The 23,883-nt window shown below is 40.2% G+C and overlaps 2 protein-coding genes and 1 long non-coding RNA gene across 7 annotated transcripts in view; 1 reads left to right on the plus strand and 2 right to left on the minus strand.

The window, feature by feature from the left end:
- The window catches only part of LOC110066699 (A disintegrin and metalloproteinase with thrombospondin motifs 6-like), a 58,551-nt gene extending 52,351 nt beyond the window's left edge, over positions 1-6,200 (plus strand). The window contains exons 21-24 of one of the 2 annotated variants that reach the window (XM_089296309.1): positions 2,375-2,579; positions 3,274-3,420; positions 3,529-3,673; positions 5,464-6,200. In XM_089296309.1, coding sequence (XP_089152435.1) covers positions 2,375-2,579; positions 3,274-3,420; positions 3,529-3,673; positions 5,464-5,603 — 637 coding nt within the window. In that variant the 3' untranslated portion in view covers positions 5,604-6,200. The remainder of the gene's footprint in view (positions 1-2,374; positions 2,580-3,273; positions 3,421-3,528; positions 3,674-5,463) is intronic. The other variant, XM_089296310.1, reaches the window with a different exon arrangement.
- The window catches only part of LOC110066705 (uncharacterized), a 35,914-nt gene extending 27,434 nt beyond the window's left edge, over positions 1-8,480 (minus strand). Inside the window, exons 1-3 of one of the 2 annotated variants that reach the window (XR_016209252.1) lie at positions 7,634-8,480; positions 5,297-5,597; positions 1,718-1,805 (exon numbers count right to left, since the gene is read on the minus strand). This is a non-coding gene — a long non-coding RNA (uncharacterized LOC110066705). The remainder of the gene's footprint in view (positions 1-1,717; positions 1,806-5,296; positions 5,598-7,633) is intronic. The other variant, XR_002298598.2, reaches the window with a different exon arrangement.
- A 569-nt stretch (positions 8,481-9,049) lies between these two features.
- LOC110066684 (uncharacterized) overlaps positions 9,050-23,883 on the minus strand; it is a 30,839-nt gene continuing 16,005 nt past the window's right edge. For all 3 annotated transcript variants that reach the window (XM_020773921.2, XM_020773923.2, XM_089295313.1), the window contains 7 exons: positions 22,406-22,654; positions 21,108-21,327; positions 20,257-20,419; positions 19,381-19,536; positions 13,116-18,783; positions 11,050-11,652; positions 9,050-10,901 (listed from right to left, as the gene is read on the minus strand). In XM_020773921.2, coding sequence (XP_020629580.2) covers positions 10,518-10,901; positions 11,050-11,652; positions 13,116-18,783; positions 19,381-19,536; positions 20,257-20,419; positions 21,108-21,327; positions 22,406-22,654 — 7,443 coding nt within the window. In that variant the 3' untranslated portion in view covers positions 9,050-10,517. The remainder of the gene's footprint in view (positions 10,902-11,049; positions 11,653-13,115; positions 18,784-19,380; positions 19,537-20,256; positions 20,420-21,107; positions 21,328-22,405; positions 22,655-23,883) is intronic.

Genomic DNA, 23,883 nt, shown 5'->3' on the forward strand with positions numbered 1-23,883 from the left:
CAGAGATTCCTAATCCACTTACCTACGGCCGTGGATTCATGCGCTCATCGAGCACCTGTTTTTATTGTGTTGTAAAAATCTTTTGAAGTTATTATAACGATAGTATGACAGGGCGAATATTCTGAGTGGGAACTGAGGTTGTAGTCCCATGTAAAGCACACAGGTGAAATACAAGAAAACAGTGAACAACATTAGCCTTGGCAACACACACAGGTCAATAAGATGTTATGTAGGCCTTCTCTACCACATTCAGTTTGGGCAATAATTGTTCATTCCCAAAACTAACCATTAGGGGCAAACTTCTGTAGATCTCGTAAGCTATCTCCCAAGGCAAACACTTATGTTTTATGCAACGCACGCAAACATACGTTTGCCCAGAATGGATAATTATGAGAGCATGCAGTCAACTTTTAAGTAGCACAGAATGCAAATTCAGTACTAAATTTTCTTTTAAATAATTTTACGTGCTAAAGTTCGTTTTATTCGAGTCTACTCGCATTAATTGATTGGCCGTGGACTCTTTTATAAATGGCATAGCGCAGATATCTTTCTAAAATTATACGCAAATACTAAAAATTTCCCAGTCGTTGTTTTTCTGGTCTGTCTAATAGACCAATTTCGATATATTAAAATTCAGCCTAACACAATAGACCTCAGCACGAGGCTCTGGGGAATAAACCCCACAAACTCTGTAGTTATTCCCCATAGCCTCGTACTGGGGTCTATTGTTTGGCTGAATTTTAATATATCGAAATTGGTCTATTCTACGGGCAGGTGAAAAAAAAAAAGACTTTTTTGACAGTTCACGTTATAAAGAAAACTGCCGGTCTACGGTGCTCAAGACTGCCTCAAGAAACCATAGAACCAATTTCAGTTCTGCAAGTAAGCGAGCTTTGGGCTGACAACAGGATAATTTACATTTGAATGCAAATGGCACAGTCAACACTGGCTTCGCTCTTGCTTAAACTCCTCATCACGGAACTGTAAAATACCGAAGTTATTGGCTTTGTCCTCACTTTTTTTCGTGAGGTTTCTAGGGCGATTTATAGCCATTTAGGTGGTTCTTAGTTCCACTGCTTTGTCCTCTTTATAAATAGATTTGGTCACGGTACCTATACGAGTATGGAACTGGTGCCAAACAGATGCTAGCAAAGAAACTGTACACATTTAAAGAGAATCAGTCGTTTTACCTCAAGAAAAAGAATGACGTACTGTTTTTTTAAAAAAACATGCTCCCACTGCAAGTTGTTGTCTTTCTTCTCAGAGACTTGTAGTTCGGTCGTATCTGTCTGTTTGGTTGCCATAGCTACCGATAGGTACCAACACATTGTGCACCCCTTTAGAGTCTTTAAGATCATGGAGGAAACTTGCTTTTCTTGTATTCCTGATTTGGTTATATGCGGTAATTGTACCATGCCCCGCGTAGTCAGACTCCGGCCGCTTGGTACAAAAAGCCAGGGAAAAGCGAACTTGAGCATGGTATAAAGAACAATGTATCTCGCTTGCACTGACTTTAATTTAATCGCGTTGGAAATCGTAATTACGAATAGTCTTTAGATCCACTGCATGTACATTAATAAACTCAAATTTCCTTCCGCAATCCGATCGTTTTTCAAGATATATATTGAAAATTTTATCATCTAGATACAAGCAGCGCAACTGTTTTCAAATGTTTTAGCTATATACATGTAGGTCTAAGGCACAATAGGGAACCAACCTATCAACGTTCCAGACCTCTGGGGTTACGTCCGATCGTTGTATTTCTTGTTACCAGCCTTATAGGATGTATAAACACTGAGTGGAAACTGCAAAAAAGGAAGAGATAAGCTTATTACTCTAGGAATCTGAAACGAACTTACAGGAATTGTGAAAGTACACATGCATGAACTAATTTTGATACCCTATGGTGGTAAATGGGTCAAATAAGGTTCAGAGCTTTTTCTTTTTAACAATCAGTTAAGAACTGACTTCGTGTAGATATTTTTATAAACTAAATACAAACTGCAGCTGCTAAAGACTATTTTAATGACTTTTACCTCCCGTACCTAGAGAGGAAGAGTTCAACCGAACAGAAATAGCAGTTTAGGTCTTACGATATACAATAAACTTCAATCAACAATGAAAAAACAATGACCACAACATCGTCATTCCTAATACTGTCGTTCAAGTAAATGTATTCTAATACGTTTTCTTGTTTCCAAACCCTTCATGTGAAAATTAGGGGCGCTTTCCATTCGACCAACAATTCTGATTTGAATTTCCGGAAATTTCCATTCCATGATTTCTAGTTTGAAAAAGCGCTGCCACATAATGAAACTTAAATCAAATAACTCTTGAAAACACATGAACGGCGATGAAAGTTCATCTCTTGCAGGTGGGAAGTATCGCCATGGAAACCGTGTTCCAAGACCTGCGGGCCTGGTCTACAGTATCGTTCGGTTACTTGTATGCATCAAACTAGAAATGGCACCACTGAAGAGAGCTCTAGCCATTTGTGCCCCAGCGACAAACCTTCAGGGGTTCAAAATTGCATCAAGAAAGCGTGCCACCTAAATTGGATGGCTGGTCCATGGTCTCAAGTGAGTCAGTACCTATTTAAAACCCAAAAATGCATCTTTTTGCGTTGTTCTTTTGATTATTGTCTTCTGTGTTAGATTTCTTCAAAGAAAAAACAGCGAGCATTACAGTATCAAAAGAAGAAATTACTATATAATGCCATTTGCGAGTAAGGCAATTGCGAATGCCAAGTTCCTTAGCCGTAGGCACCGAATGGAGTCAAAGATGGCTTTCTCTTTTCCTTTGAGTGCCACGATTGTCCATACATGTACAATGTGCGATGATTGCCATTCCGCGACAATAGATCTTAACCTATAAAAAACGTTAAAGGCCGCCGTCATTCAAATTGCATACATTTTTTTTGTTACCAAAATTATCTCCTCTTAAATACAGTCATACTGTTTGAAAATTGCACTTCGATTTGTTTTATGACAGCAATCTTTTGCTTTAAAATGATGTGTTGTGCGACACTTCAAAATTATTTTCTTTGTTAAGTTTAAAACCAGGCACCGCGGGGAATCAAACACTGATTGGCTGCAAGTGAGGTCATCAAAGAATTCACCGAGTCAACCTAAGACAGCCTTGAATTCTAAATCCAGCCTAAGTGCTGCAGTTGGTGCATGTGGTTTCTGCATGAGACCTCTGTCCTTCTGAACTCGCCATGACACATCATGATGTCAAATGTTACATAAATACATTTGTTTTTTTATCTCTCAGTGCCACGCTCTGTGTGGTGTTGGCTACCGTTTGAGGAATGTCCGCTGCCCAGTTGAGGGAAACTGTGAACACAGAAGAAAACCCCCCACACGAAAATCCTGTTTTAAAGGATCGTGCTATGACTGGAGTGCTGGGACCTGGGGGAGTGTGAGTTAAAATCTGTTTCATCTGTACCTTCAGTTCAATAATAGTGAGATAATCTGCACGCATATAATGTGGTATTGTACCACATAAATTAAATTATCTTCTCTTTAGTGTTCTGCTGGATGTGGATTAGGAATGCAAAGACGGTCAGTGACCTGTAAGCATACTCTAACCGGAAAAGCTGGTAATACTTGCAATACAGGCTCAAAACCAGCATCAGCACGTGAGTGTAGGCTCAAGGAATGCAAGAAAATAGGTGGGTGTTGCCTTTAAGTCAACACAGGTTACTTCACACACACTTCATATGGCACACAAACGTCCGAAACAAAAAAATCTCACAAGTTGTCAAGAACTGGAAAATTTAGACCACTTTAAACTCTCCTTGGGCAGAGATCAAGCAATTGATGTTTTGCACGTGCACGTGATGTCGCACGTGCACATGACGTGAAATGCGTGTCACGTGCTCGGTTTGTAAAGTTACACATTACCTTGTTATCAACGTAAGCTTGAAAGAGATAAATAAACCGCCATTCAGGACAGTTTTCCGAGCTCTTCCTTCTTGAAAAACTACTTACAGGATATATAAACAATAGCCTCCATTTGGCGGGAACAAAGATATTTGTTCGCGGACATTATCTATTCTGAGGAGCGAACAAGTTTCCGAGAGCGTAGCTCGAGGAAAACTGTGAACTCGAGGAACAAGTAATGTCCAAGGACAAATATGCGAACATATTTTCGCGCCAAATGGAGGTTATTGTGTTTATTATCCTTCAAATATTTTTTTGCAACAAGCGTGGTTTTGAAAATTGGGGAATACCACTCAGATATTCCCCAGTTTTAGCTGGGAAATATTCAGTCACGAGATGTGTTAAGACCAATCACGCGCACGCGTAAATATTTGATGGATTATAATAATATTGAGGATGATACTCTTTCAAGGATTCTTAAAAGATCCTTTTAAAGATGTTGTAAGAGTCCTTAATTGAAGTATCTGTTACATTGTAAAGATATTTGCAAGGTTCCTCCTACTGTAGGTAATCAAAACTCCTCTAAGACCCTGACAAGAAGTTGAAGATCCTTACAGATTCCAGCAAGAATATTAAGGACCTTCAGTTGAGGATCTTGGCAAGAATTTTGAAAGACCTTGTTAGGATCTTCAATTGGATCATTGAAGACCTTTTCGAATATCTTTGAGGATCCTTTGAGAACATAAAAAGGTTTTCACGAGGGTTGCTTTGACAAAAGGCTTATGCTTGAAATGTCTGCTTCACCTCACCCCAGGGAAGGTACCCCCAGAAAACTGATTTGGTGGGGGTGTGCAGCCCGCTTCCCAAAACCCTTACCATATTTAAGACCAAAATCTGTGAGTTTCCCTTCTCTTTTTATGATGTGACCAAAAATTTGATACACCTGACCCTTAAATCAATATGGACCCACTTTCAGCCCTGCCTTATAATTAGTTCCCTAGTTCAGACCAATATTAAAGGCAATAGGTAGAATGGCTTCTTGTGAAAAACATACTCAATTCAAGACTAGAGTGCAAAATCCATAGCCTATTTGAAACCAAAATGGCCAAACTCGATACCTTACATGTACATGTATTTAAGACCAAAATGGTTAAAAAAAACCATATCCTTTGGGACTGGACATACCTTCATCGCCCATATACGGGAATAACCCCCAGGAGCTTCACTAACTCACTTATTACCTTAAGGTACGATTTCATCATTGAATGGATATTTCTGACTGGAGATTAGAGAAAATAAGATAAAATCGTGTGTTTGAATCAGCAAGTGAAATTATGCCATTGCTTCTACTGTCAACCTAAAAGACAACTTTACTTTGAAGTATGCTGTGTAATAAAATGCTTATTACTTACTCCAACAGCTCTAAGAGGACTGAACTCCAGTAAGGGCAAATCTTTGATACTGCCCATAATGTCTCGTGCCTCCCTTACATGTGTGATAGTTTAAATCGATGATTTAGCATGCTAATAAATTATTCTTTTTTATAGCAAACTCGCTATTGTTTTGATTGATTTTGCAGATGTTGTATTAGAGACAGTCTGTAACCAAGACAAGTATAGCAGCAAGCAGTGCAAAGCAGTTGTGAAGTATAATCTCTGCTCCACCAGGGCATGGCTGGATCTTTGTTGTAAAACATGTCAAGATGCTGGTCGCCTATAATATTATAGAAATTTAAATAAAAATAAAGCCAACATGCAGATATCTACTTTAATTTTTCCTTTCATAAAGAAGGAAAAAGTACACATCTGCACGCAGACTATAAAAACAGTGCAACAATTTCAAGTTACTATTACTATAAGCAGCACTATTTAACAACTCAACATCAGTTTATCATGCATCTGTCCTGTTATTAACCATGAACTTTGTCATGACATTGTCCAAGTAGCTGTGGATCCTTGAGGAAATAGCCAAGTGGATCTCCAGACTACTTTGACAATGTTACATATGCTTGCATGTTGAAATTCATTGTCAATAACAGGACAGATGCATGAAAAAGTGATGTCAATTTGTTTTTTACAATAACAAAATAATAATTATTGTCAAATTGTCCTCTCTCACTTCCTGCATCAACATCACATAAATTATAAATTCATGTGTCTGTCCACTTATTGACAATGAAACTTGGCCACTGAGCATGCAATAATTTCTGAGTTATTGTAAAAAGCTAAGTTGTATACAAGTCGTAAATTAAACAAATTAAATATTAGGTATTGAAAACATGTCTCAAGTAAGAAATAAACATTGGTTCTACTCATGGACAGGGCCACCATTTTGTCAGTGCTCACATTTTCTTTCTGGATGGTCCCAGGAGAAAACCAGGTTATTGGTGGGGGGACAGGGGGGTGGGAACCTGGGAGAATAAGGGGCAGGAGGCAGGTGAGGAAAGGGCAGGAAGCAGGAGTTCTAAGAAGGTGGGAATCATTTATTACAGCTGTAAGTGTTAAAATACTTTCAAAAACAAGAACCCAGAATGTTATTTGACTTACATTTAGCTTATTTTGAGACTTCTGGGCCAACAGAAAAACAAAAATTCACCCTTGGGCTAAAAAACGGAGGTTTACTCCCAGTAAAATTGGAAACCCTTTTACAGTGGTTATGTCATAGGTCATGAATGTCACTTAAGCTGTCAAAAGAGGTGAGTAAGAAGAGCAAGGCTTACTACAGAGGAAAAAAGGAAAAGGAGATGCTCAAGGATTGCATAGTTAAATGACGAAGATGTGTTTTGAGTCTTCTTATTTACAGGAGATGGGAGCAAGTTGGACGAAGGGGGAAGTCGGGAGATAAAAGTACAGGACGTGGGAGAGTAGGGTACAGGAAGCAGGAGTTTCTGATCCCCAGGGCTATCCCCACCCCCTTATTGCAGTTATGCTTTCTGGTACAGTCCTTTACCACAGGAGATATGATTTAGCATGCATGTAAATGCCATAAATTGAAAAACACAGCAAGGATGTTTAAAAAACCTGGGTTTCTCTGGGATGATAGTGTGATGTGTAGAAAGTCAGTGCACTGTACCAAGAGGAAGATACATGTACCGTCATGTTCTGTGTTACTGATACATGGTGGGAAAGCACGCATGGTGGGATGTATGTATGTCATGGTGAGAATGACATACATGCAACATTGTTAATTCCCTTTTGGCAACTTAAAATGACGAATCAATTGCAAACTCTTTCATTACCAAGGAAGGTATTAGATTGGTGGGTTGATCCTTCACAAATCCACTACTCTCCCTACCTTCAAGAATGACACACACACCCCAACAATATTAAATGGTTGGTAATAACTTATCAGTTAGTATTCTTTATCTAAGATTCTATGCGTTCATATAAATCGGTTTAAGTGATGAACTTATAAGCTTATGTTGGGTGAAATTATGAGTGAAGGAAGTGTCACGCAATCGCTTTTACGTGGTCATCTTCGACTGTTGTTTTCGTCTAGGAAGAGATATCATGCTGTAACATGTTATTTTATAAATTAATTACCAAGTGTTTACTGTGAGAAGAAGGTAATTGACCAATTCTTCCGGGACAGAGAGGATGAGAATTATTGCATTCGTCTAAGTTAACAAAATTGAAAAAGTGCTCATGTGTGGTATTTAGAGACGTTTCGGGAAAAACCCCTTCATCAGTCGCAAATGAAGCGTTAAACCATGAGATGAGAATTATTCCTAATTGAGCGCTTTTGCTTACCCAAGATGATTTTTATCTGCGATCCATGTTGCCTCTCGAATTCCCTGTAGCGAAGAGTACTGTTTTTGGAGTGTTTACATCACCAGACGATTTTCAAAATGGACGCCAAAATGACAAACTCTTATGCAACCTCGTCCCCGGTGTCTTCTCCTCAACCCAAAAGAAGAGAAGAGCTTGGGCATGGGTACGAGGTTTAGGTTTGAGTTTTTTAAGGTCATTCCACTGAAATAGAACCTGCACTGATATTTTTGTGAAACTTTGCCTATTGATTGTTTATATTATAGGAACTTGAATTTTGAAATAAAAATGAGGGGTCCCCGTGTTCGTATAGGAGCAACAGCACCTTGTTTATACCCGATAAATCCTTGTAATAGCACCATGATTGTAGTCACGACTGCTTGCTAAAGTCACGTTTCCGACGATTGTTTTTTTCTTTTTCTACACTGAAACTTGGTCAATATTTATTTTACACAGAGAAATTTATTATTCAATTCGAAACAACAACAAAAAAAATGATAGCTCACCATACTCGTTAGCGAGAAAATGACGATTTACCTCTATGGCGAGTAGAGGTCCAGCCGTAAACAAAAAGTTTAGAAGCCATTTCATGCCCGGGTTTTATGGGTAGGCAACAGGGTCAGCAATTACAGTGTTTGTGAGGGAATCCGATGGCAAATAAATTTTCTAAAAATCTGAATTCTGAACAATTTATAAATATCAAAGTAAAGATACTCGATAAGGGATTGCATTGGCCAAATTTGAGGGATGTTTCTAATTTTCCATACATTTGTCAATAATTTCTTTCCGCGAACTTGAGCGCGGCTCACAAGTTCGTGCCACTTTGGGAAAAAATCAAAGACAAATGTACTGAAAAGACGCCTGACATAAGTTTGAAAAGGGCTCTTTAAATTCGCTTAGAGTCTTTTGGAGGGAAACAGTAGCTAATGGGAGAGCGTGCTTTCACAGAAAAACTTCCCGCTATATAACAATAATGCCTAAGCTTATGTTTGTCAACGAGTGATCTTAAAAATCGCCGCCAAAAATAACCTTGTCCCGAGGTGAGGACGACGTGGGATGATCGCTGATAAAAAGCAATAAAAGCTTAGTAAAAAAGACAAACAATCTCTGTTAGTACAGTGCACCCCAAGCTATTTATGCCCGCAAATTCTCCAGACCATACAAAGAGGAATCACTACCATAGTACGAGATCATTTTGTTCGGTCCCTCGTGTAGTCTTTGTAATTTAACCCATCTCACGTACACATGCAAGATCTGTTATTTGGCCAATCAAGGGACGTTATTTGCTAGCGTGCGAATGGCTGAAAGACCCTGAAAGACTCAAAACGATTTAGCTGAGGTCAGACACTCCTTCTGGCCCTTCTGGTAAACGGAAAACCAACCAAGTGAAAACCTCTATTCAGGATGTCAACTGCAATTTAATTCACCTCTGGTATATCGCACTCTTTCTATTTATGGACAATCACATTTATTAATTACAAAAACCTACATTATGCTGTCATTTAGAGCTATCCAAAATCCGAAGGACGGAATAACTTTCACCAAAGAATGTAAACAGCTTACAACTCCTCCGTTATTCGACGTCAAATACACAGGGAGTGGTGTCCCAGTCTCCGAGCCAGAGGCTCATAATATAGGTGTTTGACAAGCTAAAAACCAAGAACTACGCAGGCTAAAAGCTTAGGAAAGGTAGCTTAAAACGATAATCTAAGAATCTGTTAGGAACTAGGAGAGAGAGCTCTTTAAGAGTTGGGAAGTCAGGGTGGCCGTAACGAAACCGTATAAATTGGTTGACTCTGCAAACATGCAACTATATTCGAATCAGCCGTCCCGGGTCCATTAACCGTTCCCTTGTTAATGAAAGCACCACCCTATTGTCAATAAATACCCCTGCTCCAATAAGCCCCACCCATTACGAAAATGGCACTCCCGACATTGACACAGCATAGACTGATAAGAGGGGTGATTTGCCTAGTCTGACCATATCCAACACACGAATGGTGTTAAAACTATGCACTGTTCTTTAGTCAAATAACCAGTTGTTTTTAGGTTGAAATGCTTTATGTCATTCTGAAGTTTACACTTAAAAAAGAAATAAGCGCCCCTCCCTAATAAGTGACCCCTCTCCAATAAGAGCTATCCCTTAAGCTAAATCGAATCATTACGGCAATATATTCAATTCTATACCAAGGACCTAAATACAAGAACTGAGATGATCTCAAAGGGTCACTTGAATGTGGTACTGGTTCTACTTTCTCCTGAAAGTTAGCTATGTATCATTTACATAATTATAAAAAGCATATTATGCTTTTTTAAAACGAAGGGGTTCTTAAGCAATGCTGTCAATCAGGTAATCACATGTATTGCATGCATTAAAGACTCAACAATACGCCATTTCCGAGTTACCTTGTGCCTCTGTTTCAAAATGAGTCCTCGTGCAAAAACCTCTCACATGAAAATGAGTTCCATTGGTATGAGAATGAACCTGTACGCGGAAAAAATTGTTATATGAATGGTTTTGCGCAAATCAAAAAGCAACTCGGAAATGGCCTATTGCTTCCACTTGTTAAGAAATATATAATGTCGCCGAAGGAAGATGCCGAGACAATCAAGGTTCAAACAAGGCTGTGGTCTACGAGAAATTTCGAGGAGCCAAAAGTTCAGTCCTAATTATGAAATCCTGGGTGCCCAGCACTTAAGCTTATATGAAAAAAAAAAAAAAGCGAGACTTTCCAGTCGCCCAAAGTCAAAAATTAGTCGCCTGTGGCACCCGGACGCTTCTAGAACACAGCCCTGTTCAAATGACTCGAGCAGCAAATTAAGCATAATTTTTGTACCAGTTTGCGCTTATCAACAGCCTTTTAACTTAAAAATTCAGACAGTAAAAATCTCCTTCTCTCATATACTCCTCACTGTCAGCTGCAATCAACCTTGTAGGAGGTGACGAACTTTGAGTGACCAGGCCTACGCCGTTGCGTGATTGAACGGTCACGTAAACGATGTCACCATCAAACAACGTGCTGATGTTGGTGAAAGACAGACTAACGTTTGTCACCAAGCCAACTTCTTGGAAGAGCAAGACGTCGGTCACGTTCGGTTGTTTTCCAACTGCAACACGAAAGCCGCTTATCTCGGATTCTTCGTCGTGAAAACCATGCCAGTGAGCCCTTAGGGTTTTGTTGAAGAGGTGGCAGCTGGAATGTATGCCAAAGACGTCATGCGTACGGTCTTCACTCACAATTACCGAGCCCTAAAAAATGACAAGAGAAAGTGAAGGGATGAGAGGATGCGAGCTTCACAGTGGTGGGTTCTATAAGGGTACAAAAGTGATGAATTCTCTTCCTTTCTAGATTCAATTACGTAAAGTGTTTAAACAGTGTCCAAATGATTGAATGTACCTTCGAAGGTGGTGTATTGTCAACAATGACTGGAGAAGACACGCTCTCCGTGCTGAGCCCAACATTGTTTTTGCATCTCACCACGGTGTAATAGCTTTGTCCAGGCAGCAACTGTAGTCCTGAGGCCTCCACAGTCGTGCTCAAGCCATTATCTACAAAGTCGGTAACAAAGTCAGTACTGTTTCTTATGGCATAGCTGCACACACCGACACCGCTTTCATGATCCTGGACGCCTGTGATATTTGAAGCCAGGGTACAATTGGTGATGCATGACGTGACGGTGAACTGCGGAACAACATCACCGAGGAAAGGAGCCGTCAGATCGACTTTGGTCCCGTTTGTCGCGATCACTGTAAAAAGGCCAGCACCATTTGTTACTCTTATACTAAGGTAATACGTCCCATAATGACTCAAACGGCAGTCACTACATTTCACGTCCGTTGCGTTTGGGAGTATTTCGCTCATGGATTTAATCTGGCATCCGACAGGCAAAGTTCCAACGCAAAATTCTGTTTTGGATATCCCGCTTTCGAGGTCTTGTGACTTCCACGAGGAATGCAGTAAGTCTGTCGGGCCAATCCAAAGTTTTGAACCAGCCGCGACCTGTCAGGACAAGAACGTGTGAAACTTAGTTTAATCGAAACCGTTTCATTACGCAATTGGTAAAAGAGGCAGACAAAAAAAATCCCAAAACAAATCAAACAATTGTTCATTGGAAAAAGTGACGTTAAATTTACAGATGTTAAAATTAATGACCCCTTCAACATTTTGACAACGTTTTCTGTGCCTTTCCAAAATGTATTAACCATTTTAGGTACTGCATCCTTAAAGGTTACGAAATAGCACACTACATAATACATAGTACGAACCAACTGAATACCTCGAGATTTCAAACCCCTCTGAATACTGTGTTTTCAAGTTTGGTCTCCGTGCTTTTGACACGGAAAGAATCTCTTCACGATCCCTTCACACGTCCGCTGATACTGTAGTATTGTTTGCTAAGAATTGCGTGAGTGGAGAACGATGAATAAAATCACGAAAGTACATGTATAACTTCGGCAGGTCTTTTTTGCAGGGTGCAGGGTACAGGTTGCAGGTTGAAATTTAATTATAACTGGAAAACCGCTCGCACTTAAAAGAGACGTACAGGTGGTAGACTTACCGTGACTGTTACATGACGCTGTTTACAGTCGCTCAGAAAGGTGGCTTCTACTAAGTGCCAAACCGGCCGTAGCGATGGCAGGAGAGTATATTCCTATGATTTTAAGCCTGCAATGAATTATTGTTTTTGAAGAAACATCTGAAATATCATCTGAAATATCTGCTGAATTTGGTTTCTTCACTGTGAGTACCAAAATGAAAGCACACTGAGCTTGTGCTAGTATATTCCGTCGGTTAAAATCTTATATTATTTCATTTCTTTATTTATTTGCTTCATTTGTGATGGCAATCTTCTGTTGTTGAGGGAAGACCCGAGCCAAATCTGGAATCGATGGAAACATCTGTGGAGCAGCCACCCAGATGACTTTGAAGAGATTTCACTGGTCTCAGCGCGTCGATCGATAAGTACTTATAGCGGATCGATCGTGTTTTCGATGGACAAGAGAACATCGCTCACACCAAGTGCGATCACAAACATGTTGGGAAGCGTACGAAGTCTCTGGTTTCTGTACACGGCGTAACAAGTTAGAAGATTGCCAAAAAAGGCCTCAAAATTAATAACAGCGTGTTATCACTATGTGAAAGAGGCGAACTACTTTATGTAAGAACCCCTGACGAGTGTATAGGTTATTAATTATTTTTAGTGCCAGCGGATTTCCAGTTAGAATTAAATTTCAACCTGCAACCTGCACCCTGCAAAAAAAGACCTGCCGGTATAACTTCAAGTAACAAAAGTTGCACTTGTGACTCTCAAAAAAATTTCTTGAGTTGGACAAGTTACTAAGTTCTTTAAACTAACATTTCAATTATTTTGTGTGTTAAGTGCAAATTTAGGCAAAGCTGTTCACCTTAGTATCAGTAAAAAGTTCTTCAGTCTTTGGTGGCAAAAAATGAAATGCATTTACCTCGGTTAATTCAGGGGGAGTGATATCGACTACGAAACCACTAGACCAACCACGTGTTGTCATCCCAGCGCCATTTGCGGCCTCAACAGTGACGTAATACCGCACGTCATGGGTTAGTAGCAAGTTTTCTGCCTTCCCCGATGTTATCCTTCCTACAGCCGTAAAATTCATAGCGTCCGTGTCATCAGGAGTGGTTCCTAGGCCCCAGCGATATTCCACGATTCCACTTTCTAGGTCTTCAAAGGGATTCCATACTGCTTCTACCACAGATGTTGACGACTGATAATCAACGTCAGCTAGCAGAGATGATCCATCCTGAACCACACCAGCATTAGGTGGACTGATATCTACAATGACACCATCAGAGGAAGAAGTGCTACTGAAGCCATCACCATTGGAGCACGTGATTTCACTGATGTAGCGAGCGCCTGGGGCAAGACTAAGATTTGCTTGAGTGAGGTTCCCTTCGCGTTCCACGGCTGTTGTCAACACAACAGAATCATTTCCAAATACGGTTCTGTCATGTGAAGCTGACTGCTCGATCAGTGCCAATGAACAGGAAGCAACCCCGGACTCTTCATCCTCAATTCCTCCCCAATGGATAGACAAGAAATTCGTAGAATTCACAAAATCGATGTCATGGCCAGCGCCATCATTCACACTACCTGTAGATGGGGGTGTGGTGTCAAAAACTAGCTCCTTTGATGACATGACTGTTTTCAGACCAGCCCCATTTACAACAATAACCGTAACGAAATATTCCGCCCGTGGATCAGGTCTGAAAGGGCCAATAGTTCCAGAGGTAGAGGCACTTGCCAACACAAAGCCACTCCTACAAGTGCGAGGAGTTGTTCCAAGGCAATATCCATTGCTGCTTACGCCACTTTCGTCGTCTTTAACGCCATTCCAGGAGACACTTATTTCAATAGTTTGCATACCTTGATCGACCACTCTATGTGACACCAAAAATTCTGCCTTCACTGGTGGGCTAGGATCTACTATGAATCCATCCGAATGTTGTGTGGAACTTAGACTACATAAGGTCTTAGCTTTAATGGTTACGTAATACATTTTACCAGCCTCTAAAACATCAAGATCTGGAATATTTGGGGCCAAGTCCTTTTTAACAGTCCTCGTCAGGCCAACACTTGTGAAGTGAAGAACATCTTCTTTGCCTGTAACCGTCCCGATAGCCATCTCATAGTCGACAACAGGATCCTTGCTATCCGCATAAAAAGCATCCCAGTTGGCCCCAACTGTTTTGGTATTGGTTAGATAAACAAGATCTATCTCTGGTACCGCGCCATCTCGAACAGGAGCTGGAATAGGCCAAACAGATTCTACCTGGAAACCATTAGACCGCACAGTAGCTTGCAACCCTGCTTTATTCAAGCAACTCAACACATTATGGTAAGTCACGTTTCTAATGAGCTGCAGATTTCTGTATGTTTGGTTGTCTGAAAAAACCTTTCTCTTCTCATAAATAGAAACCTTGGTTATCTTCTTTTCAAACAAAGCGATTCCATCGGCGTTTTCAATGGTCCACCTGCATGAACGAACGCCACTTTCGCCATCCTCTACACCAAACCAAGACATAGCAACATTCCAATCCTCCAACACAACATTGTAGTCACATCCAGTTACGTGACTTCCATCAATAACCTCTCCCATTACTGGAGGGCTGGCATCCAGCAGCATTCCATCAGAGGTAAGTGTTCGAGACAGACCAGCGCCATTAGTCACACGCACTGTTACGAATACCCTCTCTTCCTCGTGTGTGATACATTTTGGGCACATAAAGGATTTGTTGGTTCCAATGTTTGTCATTGGCTTAATCTGACAGCCTCGAGGTTTAGTCCCCAAGCAATACTCGCTCTGAATGATGCCACTTTCGGGATCTTTAATCGTTTCCCAATGTGCCGATAATCCCTCACCAGGGGAGAAATAATCAGCATCTTTGTCACCTGAACCGTCTTGGATATCATCGTTCACAGCAAGAGGCGAAGTCGTGTCTATCATGAGACCAAGTGACGAAATTTTGGCGCTTAATCCAGCCAGGTTTGTTGCTTTAACTGTGATGAAGTACGTAGCCCCATGGAAAAGACCGAGGTCCATCTTGGTTATTCGAGTGGCCAAGTCTACGTCTTCAAAACTTACCACGTCGTCTTGGTAAGGCTTGGTGCCAATGGAAAAATAATACTTCTCTATGCCACTTTCAAGGTCTATAAATGAAGGCCATGATACAGTAACTGAACTTGTATCTGACTGGTATTGGAAAGAGTGATCACGTGACACACCTGCTATAATAGGACCAGTCTCGATGGGGGGGGTGTTATCGATAACAAATACTAAAGACGATGACGATACATGGTCTGCATTGTTCATGCATTCTACGCTGGCATTGTATTCGCCATGAGTTAAGTTAATGTTGCCAGGCAATGTCATATTGCCTGATGACGTATTTCTCATCGTAGAGAAGACAATATTTCCAGTTTGGTCAAGGACTGAAATATTGCATCTTCGTACTCCACTTTCTTGATCTTCGAATTCTTTCCACAAAATAGTCACATCGTTGTTACTGATAAAGGTCTTCTCACCATTCCTGCTTGATGGTTGCCCAACATAAACGTTTCCTGGAATTGGTGGGGTGCTGTCAAAGACAAGTGCATCAGAGCATGCTTGTGACACGAGACCAGCTTTGTTCCTGGAAATCACAGTGACGTAATATTTCACTCCTGATCTGAAGACCAAGTCTGTCATTGTTGTGTTAGCATAATTAACTTGGCCGATGTTAACGAGTGATTGAACTTGAGTGCCACATTTGCTTGTACCTATGGCCCACTTGTAGTACCAAACTTCACTCTCAGGTTCGGAGAATCTTTTCCAGTAAACTGCAATACTTGATGCAGTAGCGGAGTAGAAAACATCCTCTTGCTCGCTGTATTTCCAATCACTTTGGAACCCAAATCCAGGACGGATTGTGTTTGGTATTGGTGGAGTTCCATCCGCTATAACGCCATCTGAAACGAGTTCCCTGACTGATCCAGCCTGGTTTGTCACTTTCAAATGCACATAGTACTTTGTCCCACTTACTAAACGGAGAACTCTTTGACTTCTGACATGTGTTGAAAGACCAGCGTCAGTGTACCCTTGAATACTGGTTTTCTCATGCTCACTTGTTCCAATACTCCAATCGAATTTCTCAACACCACTATCTAAGTCCCATATTCCTTCCCAGTTTGCAGCCATGCTTGACAGGGAAGACTGGTACTTTCTATCTGGTTCGATAATCCCATCATGCACCACACCATGACTTGGGAGAGTCAGGTCAATGAGAACACCATCAGAACTTTTGCATTTTCGAAGTTCGGCATTGTTCACAGCACAGACTATGAAGTAATACACATCATCAGACAATAATAGGGCACTCACAGTAACTGAAGTGTTCAGAAAAGCGCTTTGAAATGGAGAGACATTTGGTGTACCACCACGACTTCGGCTCACTCCATATTCATAATACTGGATTCCAGACTCGGGGTCCACGAAACCATCCCATGCTGCTGACAGTGCTGTGGTATTGGCTTGATAATCGAGATCAATACCTTTGTTTCCATCACGCACTTGAGCCAGGTGTACATTCGGAAATGTCACGTCCACGACGAAGCCATCCGAAGACACTTCAGAACTAATCAGCCCAGCCTTGTTTTCAGCCTTGATCTTAATGCAGTAACGCTGGCCGTTAACCAGTGTAACGTTTGCTAACATAAACGAAGTTGCTTTTGGAGGATCAAGTCGAACGAATCTATTTCCGGTTACATGATAGTTTCCGTTTATGCAGCTTCCTACAGCATAATAGTACTGCTTAACTTCAATGTGTGGCTCCGGGAACTTGGTCCAAGAACCATAAACTTCTTTGACGTTTGCCTGATAGTCGATGTCTACTTCGGACATTGGTCCATCAAATACGTTTCCTGGTGAAGGAGGAGTGGAATCAGGTATAACGAGGACTGAATAAGCGTCTTTCCACAATTTAGCACCATTGTAGGCTCTTATAATGATGTGGTAACCTTTGCCTTGAGTTAGCGCGAGATTACTGAATGTCGCGGATGTTGGCAGATTAGAACCTTGTACAGCACTGAAGTCAGAGTTTGATGGAGACGTGTCTGAAGGGATGATAGCCCAGTCATATCGTACAAGTCCGCTGTGTGCATCGGAGAAACCAACCCACTGCACCGTTACTGACGATACACTTGGTATGTAGACACAAGGTGTTCCATTTATGAAGTCGCTTTCTCCTGTTACTATAACTTTTCCTGTAAACACTGGGTGGGTCGTATCCACGGTAATGCCGTCAGTGGTGACGTCAGTGCTTAGACCAACTGCATCAACCGCTCTAACAGTGACAAAATACTTTGTGCCATTCTTCAAAGTCAACCCGTTATGTGTAATGTTCGTTGCATTTCCCGCTGATGTCCAAAGAACAATTATATTTCCACCGTTGTCTGATATCTTGTACTTGTATTCTACGATTCCACTTCCTTTGTTCCCGTCTGTGAATCCATTCCAGTTCGTTGCTATCATGGTGTCTTCTGATTGGAAGTCTACATCACTGAAATGTCCATCGTTAACGGAGCCAGCTTGTGGAGCATCATGATCTATTAGCACACAGTCTGAACTTACTTGATTGTAGAGTCCAGCTTCGTTATAACCTCTGACGACTGCGCAGTAGCTTTCTTTAGAAACTAGGTTTAGGTTAGTTACTGTAGGAGAGCGGTTTAGTGCTGTGTTCTTAAATGAAGTAATGAGTCCGGCACCTTGCCGCTGTACCGCCCAAGTGTATCGTGAAATGGGAGAATGTGCATCAGTGAAACGGTCCCAGTTTGCACTGAACGTACTGGTCCATTTGGCATATTTCACGTCTGCGCCAAGTTGATTCCCATCGTATATCTTGCAAGCTACTGGTGGTGAGGTATCAATGACAACTCCATCACTTAAGAGGTCAGAAAACAGGCCCGCTTTTGTGAAAGCTCGAACAACAAATTTCACTTCTGAACCATCTGCCAAGTTGCTGAATTTTTTCCTTGCGTTAGAGCTTAAATTTACGTTGGTAAAAGGCATTAACTCGCTGGTATTATTGCTTTTAAATGACTTGAGAATCACCTTCCACTCGTACTTTCCAACCCCATGTCTTGTTTTCACTCCACCCCAGTTCACCTGCAACAACGTGGAGGCTTGGTAACTCAGGTCGGATCCAGGCCCATCACGTATCCACCCACCTTGTGGCTTTGACGTATCCACGATTATTATACCGCTACAAACGAGTTGATGTATTTTGTCTCTCAGGTCAGACGCTTTTAGGGAGACTTTGTAGGTTGTATTATCCTGAAGCTTTAGCCCAGTTATGGTCTGGTATACATTGGTGTTTGGCAGAGTACCACTGACCGGTGAATTAAAAGAGCAAGGAGAACTTCCTTGCAGAATGGACCATCTTAGATTAATTTGGCCACATGATACTGAAAATCCAGATATCTTTAAAAATAATCTGCTTGAGATATACTGGTAGGTGCTAGGCGACTTGAACTTGGAGTCCATCATTTGCAAGTTGCCAGTCTTCAAAACAATACTATCTGTCACTGCTCCAGGGCAAGTTCCAAGAATACCATTGCACCTTACATGTAATAACACAATTAACACATTGTAAATACACAAGAAATTCATTTCAAGTGAGCAAAAAATATAAACAAACCATGCTTTAGTGTGGGTGCGTTGGAGCTGTGCCCATGCTATGCCTCAGTAGCTGAGTAACTTTGCACGATGGTCTAGGTGATTGAGATGGTGCAATTGCCTTACTTAGCTGCAAAGGAGAGCTGTAAGTATGCTCTCTTGAAAATAATTATAACCTCCGCAAAGTAGAGTGAAAATGGGTCCACGACGATCGCCCTCATGTCTAGATTTTGACGGAATCCGCGTGACGCAAAAATTGATGCACATTACATGTACATGTCAAAAAAGATGTAAATCATTAACCAAATTTTTTGAGTGGCGTGTCATGTCATTTGCAAGGAGTTCCAGTATAATTATGGCGAATGTAAATGACACATGTATAACTACCACAATAAATCCTGCTTCTCTTGGTTTAATTTTCATAATTGATTTTCCTATACCCATTAGAGGCTTTAGAAACTAAGAATACACATTGTTTGTGATTCTTTACCCTGGGTGCAGTGCAATGCTCTTTATTTGGTTTATTTTTCTTAACTCCTACCTCTCTGGCTGATCACAGACGTCAACAGCAGATCGACATATAGTCCCTTTTGGCCTCATAATAAAAGTGCAAGTTCCATCACCAACACACTTAGAAGTCCTGATACAACTTGATGAAGGGAAAGACGATTGACAAGAATATCCCACCCCTGAACATCTGAAACAGACAACAGATAAATTTAACTTTTAGCTTTACAAACTGAAAACATGAAGTGAACAGAGTATCAATAAAAGCAGTGATCAATGATTAACTCAAATTCATATGAATCGTTGAGAAATATGCATGTATTCACAATTCGTTCAGGTCTTCAACTATTACTGATTATTCTCAAAGATTCTCTTCTAGGATCTTGGAATATTGTAAAGGTTTTTGCAAGGATCTACAATCACTGTCATTAGTCGTTGGTACACACGTCTTCTTTCCTTCACCCAAAGCTGGACAACGCAATGTACCTGAACTCCTTGTTCAATGCATTTCAGTTTCTTAACAGCACTAAAAGGTGGGAGTCAGAGGAAGGACAATTTAACGGCCACTGTACTAACTATGTGTCACTGATTGTGCACCATCCTAGAGAAAATTGATTTTGTTCAAGATCCATAACAGATTGATTTAATTGGGGATACAACAGGTACCTCCAAATATCCACCCCAATTTCCCCTCAGAGATAGCAGTTATACTGTACTCTGCACTATTAGACAACAAATGTATAAGTAATCCATCAAAACATATTTTAAATGTATGCATACATACATGAATTATAGATAAAAGATATGTAACTTCAAGAGACAATTTGATTAACTATGAACACTGCTGAGGATTATCATTGCCATGACCGTGCACTCAATAAATTGGAAAACACAAGGCAGTGGCATATACCTGCCAGCTTTGCAGGTGTCCTGTTTAGTGCATTTGTTTGTATCGTCACATGGGACTGTGGGACGATTGGACCAGGCACTGTTAGCACGGGCTGTTGCATCATACAAGTCGCACCATTGACACTTGTTTGAAGGATTTAGGGTCTGATGACCATAGTCCTGACCTGTAAACGAAAAACTGAATTTACAAAAAACATTCATTTTTGTATACCGATATAATGGTGTGACATGGTAATTACATCTGCATACAGTGTGTGTATACATGTGTGTATTTTGTACGACAGGTTAATTAAGAAGCTGTTGATGGGATATAACAACAGTAACACTTTAACACAGTGTAGTTAGTTTGTATAGTGTGATCGTCCGGGTGAGGATAGTTCTGAAAAGAACTGTTGTTGGGGACTGACGCTTTGACAACCTGAGCGGAAGTCATCTTCAGAGTCAAGTGAATAGTGTTTGTCAGTCAATGATGTTATAAGTCTGGTCCGTTGAAAGTGATTGGTCAGTTTAGATAAGATGGCTGAAAGACTCGTGTAAAGTAAACAGACCAAAAACCGACAAACTTAACTAACAATAGACGGATTGAAACCGACCAATGACTGATGACAAACTTTACATGAGTCATTCTGCCAATACCATCACGGCTAAACTGACCAATCACTTTTAAAGGACAAGACTTATAACATCATCGACTGACAAACATTATTCACTTGACTCTGAAGATGACTTCCGCTCAGGTTGTCGAAATGTCAGTCCCCGACAACAGTTCTTTTCAGAACTACCCGTAACCGGACGATCACACTAGACGAACTACGGGGGTTCAAACCATTAACTATGATACAATGTAGTTACCTGCTATCTTGCACATGCATTTGTTGTTCAGCAATCCAAATCCGGTTTTCAGACTGCAGCTGTTGCCATTACAGTACTGACACACAGAGTTACAAGTGAAAGGAGTGGCAGTACACTGGCCATTGCGACAGGTGTCTTTACGTGTGCACTTATCATTGTCATCACAAGCAACACCGTCACGATTTGACCATGTACTGATGCTGTTTCCTGGATCACACCACTACAGTAAAAAAAGAAACATTTTGACCACTGGAAAACCATAATTTGCTCACAGTGATGTACTTTTGCTGGTTAAGCTACTTAATGCAATGTTAACAATAGTCACCAAAAGCATCTTATTATTATATCGACCTCAACAGTAAAGTTGTGGGCATTGCAACCTTTGACCAACAACTGATGATACATTTTTCCTTTCAAACATTGCAAACTTACTAACACAGGTCAAGGGAGAAGCTATCTGTCCGCTGGGTCAGTTTTTAAGTTATTACACGTATATACACCTACATGTACATGTAATATGCTTTGCATAATAATATTGACCAATGCAAAATATAAATGGCATTCAGTAGCAAACAGCCATTTTTCCTTTCGCATTTTCATCATGTCAAGATCAACAGAAATTGATGGCAATCGATAGCAATCTAAATACTTATGGAAATTTCTCTTGTGACTATTAATTAACTTGTACCTATCAATTCAACTATATTTTTTTATTAACTAACAGCTATAAATAGATATTGATTGATCAATCAATTTCTGAAGTCAATTTTCCTTGATTGGTCAGGCCAAGACATAATCTTACAAAAAATGCAATGTGTATACAGATGTTTATATCTGTGTATGTCTAGATGCCTGTATTAAACAAAATTTCACCTTGGTGTAATTATTATACCTGGGGTGAAAGTAGTGCATCTCCAAAGTAAAATGTAAACAAACTATAAATACAAAGCAATGTCAATCTTTTTTTTTTTTTTTTTTCACTTCACTCTCTCATCTTCCTTTTAGTGCTCTTCTCCCTTTTAGGATCGTTTGTAGTGATTGAAGAGATTGGAATCATAAAATCCAAGCGAATACATGTGGCTCACTTAGTGCAAATGAACACACTTTTCCTTAGCCAGGTTTTCATACACAAATGTACATGCAGTCATACATGTATGTATACATGATATACATACATGAAAGAGATAACTACATAGAGAGCCCAATTTTTATTAATTTTTTTTTTTATAAAGGAATGCTTGGTATTAAATATCAATACTGCACATTTCCGGCCTGTGACTGTCAAATAGAACAATTACCTGGCATGGATTTCCAGGTTTATACTGATATTTAGCAAAGCATGTTCTTTGACCACCATGCTGTATAATGCAGTATCCAGATTGGATTGGACAGCCACTGCCATCATGTCTTTCACATGAAAGACAGTTATAGGGTGTTCCTACACATGCTCCATTCAAACATCGATCACTTTTGGTCCTCAAGTTGTTGTCACTGCATTGTAGGTTGTTGTTGTTAGTCCACTGCTGTTTGTAATTGCTGTCACATTGCTGAAAGTAAAAATTATTTACATTTGAAACAGTAAACTAAATCCCGTACTGTACACTGGAAGAGTAATTTTTAAATGTTTTAAAATATATGACTACAAAAATATGATTATTTATCCAAGATGACTGTCAAGCTATAAAAGCTCTAGTTCAACTCTAGGTCTCATTCGCTACATGTAATTGTACTGCATTCATGGAGGTCCTCTTTAGAGTTTTAAAATTTTCATTTCAACTTTCCCTCCATTCAGAGTTTGGTTGTTATTTTTAATAAACTCTTGCTCGCAGTGACTCGATCCCCAAGCTTTGTTCTATGTGTTCACATTAGTGAAGCTACATGTAAGTTATGCTTGTTGTATGCCTATATATCCAGCATGTGCCAGCTGTGTCAGCTTGTAGTGCTGGGAAGATAACTAGCTAGGCTTGGGCAAGTCACAATTACCTAATTACACTCTGGCACAATGCTGGCTAGAGCTTTTGGCTCATAGTGTTATTTAGAGTTAGGCCTCTACATACGTCTCGTAGATTCTAGATTTCAGATTTAAACAGATCTTAAGGAATGACAAACACTGCCACTAAAACAAATCACTTGGTGAGTCACCTCAACAGGTTCAGTGACAATTAAACTCTTTGCAGGATCAAAAACAGCAATCTTATGGCACGTACTCTACTAAACTCTGCTGAAGTCAATTCAACATTGAATTTCCACATGACTTCAGTATTCAGAACTCACTTGAGCCTGCTTAAATTATCTAGCAGTTCCATGCCTATCCACTTTATAAATGCTTTAAAGTACAAAAACGTTATGTGTTGACCTCTTGATCACTTGGCAGTCAAGATGTCTAAGGTTTGTTTCCTAAAATTGTTGAGAATTTTTTTCCTTTATATTTACCTGTGCTTCTAATCATTAAGAAATTGTCTTTAAAAATTGTTCATAATAATTGACAGGATACCCACTCCACTGTCAAGCTGTACTAAAAATTTGTCTTAACCCAGTCATAATCCTGGTTGGAGGAAAGCATTGTGGGAGCAAATAAATTATGCCCAGAAACACAATACAACGACCCCAGCTGGAGCCTTAGAATTCAGACCTCTAAAAATAATCAGAGTTCGCTGATGTATTTACTAGTATACTATGTATTATAAACAATAAGTTACTAATAATTACAAGGACTTACATGTAAATCGTATTGCTTTTTATTATATAAACACCAGAGAAAGACCAGGATTTTTCC

The sequence above is a fragment of the Orbicella faveolata genome, unplaced genomic scaffold (assembly GCF_042242905.1).
Source record: "Orbicella faveolata isolate gen_17 unplaced genomic scaffold, um_ofav_v1 contig_26, whole genome shotgun sequence".
In the NCBI taxonomy this organism is placed as follows: Eukaryota; Metazoa; Cnidaria; class Anthozoa; order Scleractinia; family Merulinidae; genus Orbicella; species Orbicella faveolata.